Source organism: Mytilus californianus, unplaced genomic scaffold, assembly GCF_021869535.1.
Source record: "Mytilus californianus isolate M0D057914Y unplaced genomic scaffold, xbMytCali1.0.p SCAF_4, whole genome shotgun sequence".
Classification (NCBI taxonomy): domain Eukaryota; kingdom Metazoa; phylum Mollusca; class Bivalvia; order Mytilida; family Mytilidae; genus Mytilus; species Mytilus californianus.
Genome location: NW_026262690.1, coordinates 71,943,534 through 71,956,059, shown reverse-complemented (window position 1 = coordinate 71,956,059; position 12,526 = coordinate 71,943,534). Strand labels below are relative to the sequence as shown.

The window sequence follows — 12,526 nt, the reverse complement described above, 5'->3', positions numbered from 1 at the left end:
AATGTCGAGTTATTAAGATATAACGCAACTTTTTCGACAAATACATATCGCAATACCGCGATTTATCGCTATACGTTTCCGTATGTATCCCCTGTCAATAGATTCTTACATGCAAATATTGACAAAGTATCGAAGTCAGGACATGACAAAACTGTTATTGTCAGGTAGACAATTGTGGATATTATTTATTATCTATGAACATCTTATTGAAAAATTGAGACAATGTAACGATCAATCAATTCGTTATCGATACAATCAATTAATATGAAAGTATGATTTTTATATATTAACTTGTTTATTACTTCGAAGATCTTTTATTATTGAACTATTTTTTCGGTCAGATGTTGCATACAAATGTTACAGTATGTAATTTATATTTCAACAGGCATACTCGCTCTGTTATTACCATATAAAGTGTGTACAAGACAATAGGATAGCAACCTTACAGATTATGATTCGACTTAAATATAAGTTATCGTTAGAAATAGGTGTATTTTTTGGTTAAGTGCATTTGAAAATAAATATTGTACTTACAGGCTTGCAACCCATTTGAAAGTAACACACGAACACCAACATGCATGCACCAAAAATTAAAAAACCGATGGCAAAATCTTTAGAATGTTTAGAGCTGCCGGGTTTTTCCTCTGTGTTTGCTGTTCTGGGGTTCGCTATTTTTACATCATCACTAAAATGACATTTTGATATTGCTTAAGGCTGTCACTAAATGAGTAAGGAGTCAAAATAAGTTATATGTACAGACAATGTTCAAATTTGTACATGACTTCCAGTGATTATGAGGTCGAATGACGTTTTAGCGAAAATGGAAAACTAACAATGGACATTTTACAGTCAACAATAAAGCTCATTTTAGCAGCAGCTAAATCTAATCTCTTGCAGTTTCTTGACTAGGCCCATTTTATGACAACTTAATCTAACCGGGGGATAGTCACGAAACCTTATCATAAATTTGGTTCAGTAAGAGAAACTTAATGACCGATCTACGAGAATGTTACGAATGTTTTAATAGTGGATCTCAAATCCACTGGTATGTTAGTATGTTACTCTTAACTTTTTAATGTCATTTCAAGCATAAACTTACGACTGAGAGTAAGGGAACGATCTTATCGACTTTTCCGGAGAAAACCGTACTTGATTCGTATAAGAATATTAGAATTCGAGGCAAAGTCGAGTCTAGTTCGGTTGATGCTGAAAGCGTCAACTTAATATTTTATTGCGTTATATTCCCCGTAAAAAGGAATTTCAATAATGCAATTATGTCAAAAGGGAGTGTATAAAACTCACAAACGTAACCAAACTGGCAAGTTTGATCTAGCATTATATCTTGCTAAAACTTAATAATTATATACGATATCTTTTATTTTTCCGAATTCGTCAAAGCTGTCGGTCTCCCACGATTCATGTTGTTCTGGTAAACTTATTCAACAGAAATTCGTACGCCTGCGTATCGAGTATTATTAGGTTAATCTAGGGTTTTATGAATATATGGTGGATTTTTGTCTTGCCGATAATAATTCAACTTATGGATAAAAAGTATATTATAGTGAAAAGAACGTTTAGATGTCCACCAAAATAACCTTCATTCGTATTTGATATACAAAATGTACTTTATTCTTGAAAAAAATTGCAAACCGATTTTTTTCGTTTTTCGTTTTTGTGAAAACCGTAGATAATGCCTCTTTATTGGATGTTTTTCACTGTCATTCTATTTTATTGACTCAAATATAGGCTTATTGTGTTCTACGCATCACTATCGTTGGATGAATGTTTTATTTTGATGCGTTTGAATTTTGCACTTTCTTCTTAGGGCCTAATTACAATATTATATGTGTAATTGGAGAGCTTGATTTTCATTACAAAATCACATGGTCTCCTCCGGGACTCGAACCCGGGACCTCTGTGTTTCAAGGCAGCGCTCTAACCGACTGAGCTAAAAAAAAGTACTTTATTAGCTCACCCACTAACTGTTGACTAAGTATTTACTATTCAAGGGAAGCAATCCAGTCACACTTCCCCTAGCCCAAAAGTCATCATACTATTATGACTCATACATCACATACCCTGGCTAGAAATCCTCTCTAACCACCGTGGATTTTTTAGTTTGGCGCCAAATGTAATTGGAGAGCTTGATTTTCATTACAAAATCACATGGTCTCCACCGGGACTCGAATCCATGACCTCTGTGATACAAGGCAAGTGAACGCTCTAACCGACTGAGCTAAATTAAGAAGTACTTCCTTAGCTCAACTGCTTACGGTTGACTAAGAATTTACTATCTAAGGGAAGCAATCCCGTCACACATGTGTCAAACGACACAATCGACACAAATAACCTAAAGACACAATTAGCTCTTCATTCATATACAATCATATTACTAACTACTAAATAATACAGCACAAATTGATGGTTATAGACCTTATCGTTATGTGAGTATCGGCGACACTTGACCCGAGAATGTGCGACACTAGAAGTGACGTCAAAATTTTACGGGAACGTCTGTGATGTTCGGTAATGGCGAACAAATAGCGATAAGGTATATTCGTTTTCTATATTGAAATTTTAAGTGATCTGTACAGACCACCTTTTACTTCATATGTAGAACATAATCTAATGCATACAAGCATACAAGTAAATTGTTCAAATAGCTGTTCAGAAGATTCAACTATAATATTTCTCGAAATGCTGTTCTTCGAATTTTCTTTTTAAAATGATATATTATTGCTACTGAAATTTATGTTTTATTGATATAAAAATTAATAGGATGTCACTGAATTCGTTTTTTGAGTATAGGGATAACCGAATTCGTTTTTTTTAATATGAATTTATTAATTCTATATCTCAGTCTCGGCAATATGGAAATGCAGCATTTGTTTACTGATTTAAATGTGGGTATGGATTGAAAGAATTGTTTCAAGAAGAAAAAACCTAAAAATCATTTATGGGTTTCAAATATCGTTTTAAGTGTTCGCCTCGAGTGCGATAGGTCGGAATAAGCTGCGGAACAGTAGCTCTTAGGTCCTTATGATTTTTTTTACTATAGAGCTACGAATTTTTCCTATTTCAAAACGTTCGGAATTGCGACCCAGGTTCAGGTCGCACTTATCATATATGACTTATTTCCCAAAAGTTTATTGTTTATCGTCCATGCATAGCTTTTCAATGTATATAGTTCGTTTCGTTAAATATTTTTCTATGATATGGCGTACCTATTTATGTTTGAATATTCATTTCGTTGACGCTATTATCTAATTATTTCCTCTTGTATACATTCTCCGCCTATTTTGTTCAGCCATATTGAATCTCGTCGTGACGTCACGAAAACATTTGGTTTGTGTATTGTGCTCTTTATATTCTGTTTCTTCTCCCTTTAATATACAGCTTGATCTACGTCTTCCTCTTGTGACACACCTAAAACATTATACAATGACCGGTTTTTCTTCGGGTTCTTCGTGTTAAAGGAAAATTTGAATTCAACTGGTCCCACAACCATGTCAACGAAAAAGTAGAGTACAGTATATTTTTTCATAAAGTTTAATATTTTTCAAATCTTTAAATATAGATTTTGATAAAGCAGGGATAAGTACTCAAAGGTTTTATGTTACCAGCTTCACATTCACTATTGTAATTAAATTGAAATGTCAAAAAGAATTCTATTTATTTGTTGCTCACGATTATATTGCATATTATTCAACAAAACCTGAAATCATACTCCGCATTTGTGGACTTCCCGTAAAGCGTTTGATAAGTTCAGTAGCAGTTTCCTTAAATTATATACAAATTATTTCGAGATGAAATTAATTCTAAATTTGTAGCTATGGTAAAATTACCTTGGAGTTCGGTATATTTGTTGTTAATTTTTTGTCTGTGCGACATCGTGTTTACACTGTTGGTTTATTGTCCAATTATTTTTGAAAACGTACTTGGTCTGAAACAAGGAGAACCATTTCTCCTCTGTTATTTAATTATTTTTATTTTTTTTTTATCAACGATATAGTCGATGATTTACAATAAGTGTAAATGAACATCTGAATTATCTTATTTTATTTGCAGCCATTTTGTTTGGAAAATCAGCCGATATTTTACAGCAGCTCCTTGATAAATTGTAAGCATGTTGAATATGATGGAACATAGAAGTAACACCGGCAAGACCAACGTTTTTTATTTTATTTTATTTTGAAATAGCTTACAGTGAATTAATTATATTTTTTTCTTTCACAACAATGAACTTCAAATAGTAACTGTTAATTCGTATGTTTACTTCGGAACATTGATGCTTTCTAATGGCAAATTTCTACAAACGGAGAACCGTCTAGCTCAGCAAGGATTCAAGGCCTCGAATACTCTTAACAATGTTTATGTATCAACTGGTCAATGTTGTATTTCACTTGACAGTATGGATGGTTCCGTTTTTAGTTATGCATCTGAAATATAGGGCTTTCATCGTTTTCGTGATATTGAATTAATATATATGTATAGCAGTCTTTGAAGAGTTCTTTTAAAAGAGGGTAAAACTGTACCCATTACCTATAGATGTGTCGAGCTTGGGCATTTGTCTATGTATATTTCAAAGAGCATTAGAATTTTAAAATATTGGTTTCATATTATATTGAATGTTGTTTGTGATTTTTACATGCTTCTGTATAAAGATAATAATAGTGTTAAAGAAAATTGGGTTTCTTGTGTACGGGATTTATTATTTAATTCACAGGATGTAGCTAATGTAGTTTTTGATATTGTTTAAAAAAAAGTATTTTAGATCAATATTTATAATAACAACCTAACTTATAACAAAACAACGTATGAAAAACAAATATCACAGACATGAACCAACGACAACAACTGTACTTTAGACTCCTGACTAGGGACAGACACATATAGAATGAGGCCGGTGTAAATATGTTTGTGAATAAAATTGAGAATGGAAATGGGGAATATGTCAAAGAGACAACAACCCGGCAAAAGAGCGAACAACAGCAGAAGGCCACCAACGGGTCTTCAACGCAGCGAGAAAATCCCGCACCTGTGAGAGCTACAATCTCTCCCTAACCTGGGATAGTGCTGTATCAGCACAACATAAGAACAAATCAGTTGCAATGAGCTTAACTCAAAAGATAGGTACGAGGATCAAAAGCCATTTACTTAAAAACAAACGTCACAAAGCGCCGAAATTAAAATACTCACAATTACTGAAAACTAGTTCCAAGCCAATTACAACTAATAAATGAATCATGTTCTCATCATTGCTCACAAAATAAAGTATCAATCAGTGCACTTCAAACAGATTGATTGTAAAGAAGTCATAAACAATTTGGGGACCTTATGCAATGCCAGAATATAAGTGAACAGTATCGACAGGATGTAGGATCGTGAGTTAGCATAACTGTACATATGTAAAAAGTAAAATAACAAACATACCGCACTCCAATTCAAAACGGAAAGTCCCTTATCAAATGGCAATATCAAAAGCTCAAACACATCAAACGAATGGAAAACAACTGTCATATTCCTGACTTGATACAGGCATTTCAATATTGCAATATTTAGTTATGTTTGAATTTTGAAAAAAAACTATATTAAAACTGTGTGATCCATCATATATTGTTGATGTTATAAATTTTGGAAACAGTTAGTAATAATGGAAAAACGAATAGATTAAGTTAGATTTTATTTACTTTTCACTCCTCTTTTATAACTATGTCGAGTTCATATATAAAATTGAGAATGGAAATGGGGAATATGTCAAAGAGACAACAACCCGACCAAAGAGCAGATAATAGCCGAAGGCCACAATGGGTCCTCAACGCAGCGAGAAAATCCCGCACCCAGAGGTGGTCCTCAGCTGGCCCCTAAATAAAAATGTGTACTAGTTCAGTGAAAATGGACGTCATACTTATCTCCAAAACATATAAATGAACTAAAATTAAAAAACATACAAGACTAACAAAGGCCAGAGGCTCCTGACTTGGGACAGGCGCAAAAGTGCGGCCGGGTTAAACGTGTTTTGTGAGATCTCAACCCTCCCCTATACCTCTAGTCAATGTAGAATAAAGAAACACATAGCAATACGCACAGTAAAACTCAGTTTAAAAGAAGTCCGAGTCCGATGTCATAATAGGTAACAAAAGAAACTAAGCAAAATGGCAATGATACATAAATTAACAAAGGACTACAAGCAGTGTTTGCTGAGGATGACCAGATTTAACACACAAAGCATACAATGCTACTTTTGCATAAGAACTTTTTGAGAAATTCAAATCTAAAGTTTCGAAAATGTAACTAGTAACTGTTTAGCAGTGTCAGTTATTCCAAATTATAATCTTTCAGTGTACTAATTTTACAGCACTAGATTCACCGATTAGAACGCCATATTTGGTGTGTTGACGAGGGATGGTGGCTTTGAAGCGGAAAAAAAACATTCGAGGTAAACAGAAAGTGTAGAATTTAATTTTGGAGAATTGTTTGTACCGAAACCTATATATTTTGGAAGGTACTGACCAATTATCAATCTCCCTCAATCAAAAGCAGATATTCCGAGTGTTTCATTCGCTAAAACATTTGTCATCAGTTTGTATGGTCACATATTCTAAGACTTTTGGATGCAAGTTTCTGGAAAAAAACTCATTTTTATATATTTTTATAGAAATAAATGTATGTTTAAGTATAAGACCTATCGTCAGTTCCCTAATCAACACTTCTTGGTTTTCACTTTTGAGATTGAATATCAAGTTTGAAGCTGATTGGCATGTTGACCTTCATTGTCTTTGCCTGTCATAAATTTAATAAAAAAAAACTTACTTTTTATCCAAATTTGTACAATTTTCGTGAACATGTTTTGAGCAAGAAATTTTTCAGCAAGAGTATGACTCATATATAAATGCCAGCTTTTGTCAAATATTATCGGAGAAACGTTGCATCTTCAGTTTAGATGCCTTGTCGCTTGTTCTTCTCTACTTTACAAGTCTTCCCAATCTCTTTTTTTCAGTGCCAGTTTTGTCTATGAACAGTTAGTTCATAAATTATTACGTTTAACCCCGCTACATGTCCATCTTCCTGTCCTAAGTAAGAAACCCCGTCAGAGGTTGTCTTTTGTTATATCCCAACATTTTGTCATTAAGAGGTTTTGGTAATGGTGGCAGATCATTGACAATGTTGGTTAAATTTATTCACACCTTTCTGCATCCGAGGTGAGTTACAGCTCGACTTATTGTATATTCGTGTGTCTTTTGTCGAGGAGCGTATGTTTACCTCTAAATTTCTATTTTCTTTTGTCAATGGTTGCTGTCTCGTTGACCCCAAACCCCAAATCTCCATTTGTTCATACTCACCACAACAGGATATATATAATCTTTATGAGTAAGTGATAATTTGACTGGTTGTATATGAAGATGAGTTTTATTTTCAAACACGCGTTTTAAAAATGTATTATGCAAATTAAGACCTGTACAAAGAATAAAAACACATGACACATTCAAATCTGTAAAACAGAACAAAAGCAATAAAGAAAATTTCATTATTTTCTATCTGTATATTACTAGTGGAGTAACGGTAGCGGAATTTGTTGTCATATTGAACCAATATGAAAGTATCTGAGATCCAAAAACCAAAATTAACTAGGCCAATTAAAAGACATTTATAATGAACGGAAAAATACTGCGACCTGGATGATGTTATTGTGTATTTAGTCATCTGTAAAATATATACAGTTTGGAGGTACAGACCGATAATCGATAAAATGTCCCTAATAGTAAATAAACTTCGATATTATGTGGAAATGGGAAACATTTGCTCCTCTATAAAGGGCAAAGTAAAGGTCCCTGTCGTTATAATAAAACAAAGAATTAACAGAACATTTCCAATGTCATATGAGGTATTCTCTTTACGTGGCCTACATTGATGTTTCATTGCATGAAAACAACCCACAAGAGCAAGTAGCAGTACTGTATATTCGAGTGATGTTGTTAAAGATGAAATCCAGAAATAATCTTCTCCTAAATCCCCATATATTCTCAGTACTTGAACAACTAGAGAAGGTAAATGTATCATGCCACTTATTAGTATAATACAGTATGTTACCCCTAACTTTCGTGGAACAGTTTCAGGTCTACTCGATATGCTACTTTGGCTTTGTAACAATGTTGTCATTTCTGATGCTCCGTACGACTCATTACTGTCCATATTACAAGGCTTATTCAGTGTCCTCGGCCATATTCCAGACAAAAATATTAAGCACAGGAGCGGGTACTCGGTGAGCATGGGTTCTGTAAATGGTCTTGCATTTTGAAACAGGCTGATTACGGAAAAAGAGGTGTTTCTTTCCAAACACCGATCTGTGGTGTTTTCGAGAGACCTTTTCGAAAAATCGTGTTCTTCAGTAGCTTCGTACGTCCACGATGAAATATTTGTCAGTACAATGATGATCAAACCATAAAACGTAAACAAAGAATTGACGAATTTATATTTACAGAAATAATAGATAAAGCATGTCTGTACCAGATAAAATGAAACACACGAAGTATCATATAAAATGGCTACTCCCAAGCTATCGTTGATACGGACATACACCTTGCATTTAACATGGACAGCTATCTTCAGGATACGATATACTACACATCCCAGACAAAACAAACATAAAAATTTCAACTTAAGGAATTTGCTTTTATCATGAGATTTAGTGTCTAAAATATATCTCTTTCTTAATTGTTCTCGTATTCCAACTGAGATACAGGACAAAATTCCAGTACAGTTCAATACAATAAGAAGTGGTCGAGAGATATCCGGTGCCGTTTTGTTTGTATGCTGAAACGAATTACAAATGTATATTACTTCAGCTAGAATGACTACTAAACTGGTTAGCATAATTAATCCCGCAATACTGCCATCATGGGAGATGTAATTCTGGTGTATTTTGTTTTTGCAGTTCCCAGCTGTCAGAGGAAGAATAAATATCGCTTTACACCAATCTTTTGGTTTATTCATTCTGACTGTATATAGTCACCACCTGGAAAAAATACAATAATAGTAGAGCTTTACATGTGGTAAAGGAAACCGTTTGTTGACCTTCAGATGTTTCAGTCGATTGAATTGCGTTGTTTGGTTGCGGTCTGATTTAGAGAGTACCAAATAAAACTAAGAATACTTGTCTATGGCTATCCGCATATTCATCTCTAAGCGGGGTGTGCAATTGGGTTTCTGTACCATTAATGTACAATCCATGTCGAATTTTATTTTTCGGTACTCCTTTTTTTTTTTTTTTTTGAAGTATAAACACTGCCAGTCTATATCAAACTCAAACCGGTCGCGGGACAATCAAGTTTTTTCTTGATGTGATTGCCCGTCTTAATTGTAAACATTAATTTAAAAATATACGTTAAAAGTTAAAGTTAAAATGTGTATTTATCAACGAAACTGAAGAACAATGAAAATTCAAGTTTGAAACAAAATACTTTCCTTAAAAGTTTATATTTCAATTGTAAAATATAAACAAGGAAAATTTCGAACAATGAAGGTTTATTAAAAGTTCCTTATTTTAATACTGTTTCGTTAAAAAGAAGGAGGAAAAAGGTGTCAAGTTGTCAATACCGTGGAATAAAAATATAATTATTGTCGTTTGTATAAAAATTAGAAGGTGTGGTACGATTGCCAAGGAGACAACTCACCACCGGAGACCAAAATGACCTAGAAGTTAATAAATATAGGTCACCGTACAGTCTGCAACAATGAGCAAAACCCATACCGCATAGCAAGCTATAATATAATAGGCCCCGAAATGATATACGCAAAACAAGTTCAAACGAGAAAATTAACGGCATGATTTATGTAGCATATTTGTTTGATTATAAAACAGTAATTATGCCGAAATATAATAAAACCATCTCTGTGACCTCGTGGCTGGCGGTAGCGGATGTCGTGGCTTTAATCTCCGGTCAGGTTTCAAACTGGTATTTGCTGATTCTCCGTCTAGCACAAGGCTTTACGAAGTAAAATAAATGACTGGTAGGCACGAGGAGAATAATGTGTTCGGTTAGAGTGACATGTCTTCTTTGGATTGTTACCATAAGAATAGAAGTGACATGCTGATATCCCCGTTTAGCGTATCGATCTCATACAAAGAGATAGGGCCGATTTCCCCTGTTTATGTTTTACTCAGGATCAAAATCGGAAGTTGTAACGATTAACACCTTCTGGAAATTGCATATAAGAGAGTCAATATAATCTTTTTGGAATATTTTTCAACAATTTTACATATATCCATCAAATCTGTATTCCAGTTCAGTGATACATTTATTGTCGTTAAAGATGGTTTAAGTACAAAATTTCAACTTTTACATGTGTTTGCTTTTATGGTATCTTTAACTAAAATTAATTAAGTTCTATCTGAAAGACAATACAAAGCTTTCCTTCCTATAGAATTTTCATTTTGGTTAAACAATTTCTTCTTAGACATGGTTAGATACACAAACTTATGTTTTCAGATATCCTTAGGCATTTAATATTTCGATAATATACGTGAACATGTTTGACTGCATAGGTATAAAGTGTCATATTTTAAGCCAACTTACTTTTTATCTAATATTGGTCCATCTACTTATACGATCAAAGTAATAGTGTGCAAGTTATGATAGTGAAAACTACGGTTTAAACTTGGTAAATTTCCTTATCAATAATCTTTCATTCTCTTGTTAATAAATCTTCCTTAAAACATTTTTTTAGGTTTAAATTCTTAGAAAACACTAAGCACAGTAACCAACAGTGCATACATACCATAACTTAGCTTTTGATACATATTAGTTGGTCTTAAATAAAGTCAAAACAGTAAGGGGCTTATTGGGTTCGTTGTGTTCGCGTCAGCAATCAGATTTCATATATTGCCCGATTTTATTTTATCTTATTATACTACCATGCATGTGTACCTTTTGAAAAACTTTCCATATAAATGAAATCGAGATCACATAAATCCTATATCACGGTTCACAGTGGCTAAAAATGATTTATGAGCACATAATATACTAGTACATGTAAAAGGGCGTATATCAAACCGTAACAGAAATTAGAAAAACATTACACTTTAACGCCCATTTATCTAGGCGAGTGTAGATTCCTCTGCCAATGTAGGTTACTGGCGCCTACATTTTACGCTGTATGTATATATTGATTTGAGCTAAGTTTTACTGAAGAGTTTATTCACGTTCACATATATAAATCTAAAATAAAATAAGAATTTAAAGGAGTCTGTTGTTCAGTGGTTGTCGTTTGTTGGTGTGGTTCATAAGTGTTTCTCGTTTTTTATATAGATTAGACTGTTGGTTTTCCTGTTTTAATTGTTTTACACTAGTCTTTTTGTGGCCCTGTATAGCTTGCTGTTCGATGTGAGCCAAGGCTCCGTGTTGAAGGCTTTTACTTTTATCTATAATTGTTTACTTTTTACACATTGCGACTTGGATGGATAGTTGTCTCATTGCCACTCATACCACATCTTCTTATTAATATTAAATGAAAAAAAAACCTAAACGTCTAAACTTGTAGGGGTTTTTGATCAATAAAAACTTGGAAGAGGTCTTACAAGAGTTCGATCAACGGTATTTTTTAAAAAGGCTCGGTTTATTTTATATTGTTCCTGTAAATCTGCATTACTATTAAAATTGATGTTTTACTTACATTATGACAACAATGAAATCAAATAGGGCTGCATTTTGACCTGCAAATGATTCCTATGTAAAATACACTTTATAAAAATTCTTATTTTACCAAACTGTATGGAATAAAATGGAAAAAAATCACTCAGGAGGAAAAACTCATATAAGAAGCCGGTGGCCAATTTTATCCATGTTTGATGATTTGTAGATCTTATTGTGCTGAACATTTTTGTTATATATTATTGCTCTCTATCTATCATAGTTTCTGCTAAAAATGTGTAACATGGATAAGAAATTTCATTCAGGGACAATCAGTTGACCATTTCATCCATGTTTGACTTAATTATTGTGCTTCATATTTTCTCTTTCAATGACAATAACTTCTTTTAGGGTTAATTTTGCGCCTATGTTGACTTATTTGTAGATCTAATATTGCTGAACATTTTCTTTCACTACTTAAGGTTGGTATCTATTTACTTTTGTTTCTGTATTAAATGCAAAAAAGTGTAAAATTCATCCATCAATGGAAATTACTCCCACTAGCAAACCAATTTTGATCTGAAACGGTCATTTTGAACTAAAAAAGACTGAAAAGTAAATTATTATTTATTTCATTTTTAGTTTTTCAGTCAAATTTCAGACTTATACAATGCGGCAGATTCAGTACTATTCAGATATATATATATAAGTCATTTATTTGATTTTTTTTACAAATCGTTCTGTATCTCGAATGTTCGAATTTTTCCGTTACACTGGGCAATACCAAACATTCTAATTATAATCACATCAGAACCTGCGATTTGGAACGAAACTTTCATTTATAAATTGTCAATAATTATTGATTTCACGGAATACAAAGGATCTGGAAGAGTGAA

General features: G+C 33.2%; 1 protein-coding gene across 1 annotated transcript; it reads right to left on the bottom strand.

Moving 5' to 3' along the window:
- Positions 1-7,391: 7,391 nt before the first annotated feature.
- On the bottom strand, positions 7,392-10,632 carry LOC127738452 (uncharacterized). The gene is made up of 2 exons (XM_052249711.1): positions 10,578-10,632; positions 7,392-9,016 (listed from the first exon to the last, which is right to left on the bottom strand). Exon 2 carries the CDS (start codon positions 8,992-8,994, stop codon positions 7,780-7,782), a length of 1,215 nt encoding a protein of 404 aa, XP_052105671.1. The 5' UTR covers positions 8,995-9,016; positions 10,578-10,632; the 3' UTR covers positions 7,392-7,779.
- Between the last annotated feature and the right edge of the window lie 1,894 nt (positions 10,633-12,526).

Coding starts and splice junctions, on each gene's coding strand:
- LOC127738452 (XM_052249711.1), bottom strand. CDS start 8,994: ATGAATAAACCAAAAGATTGGTGTAAAGCGATATTTATTCTTCCTCTG.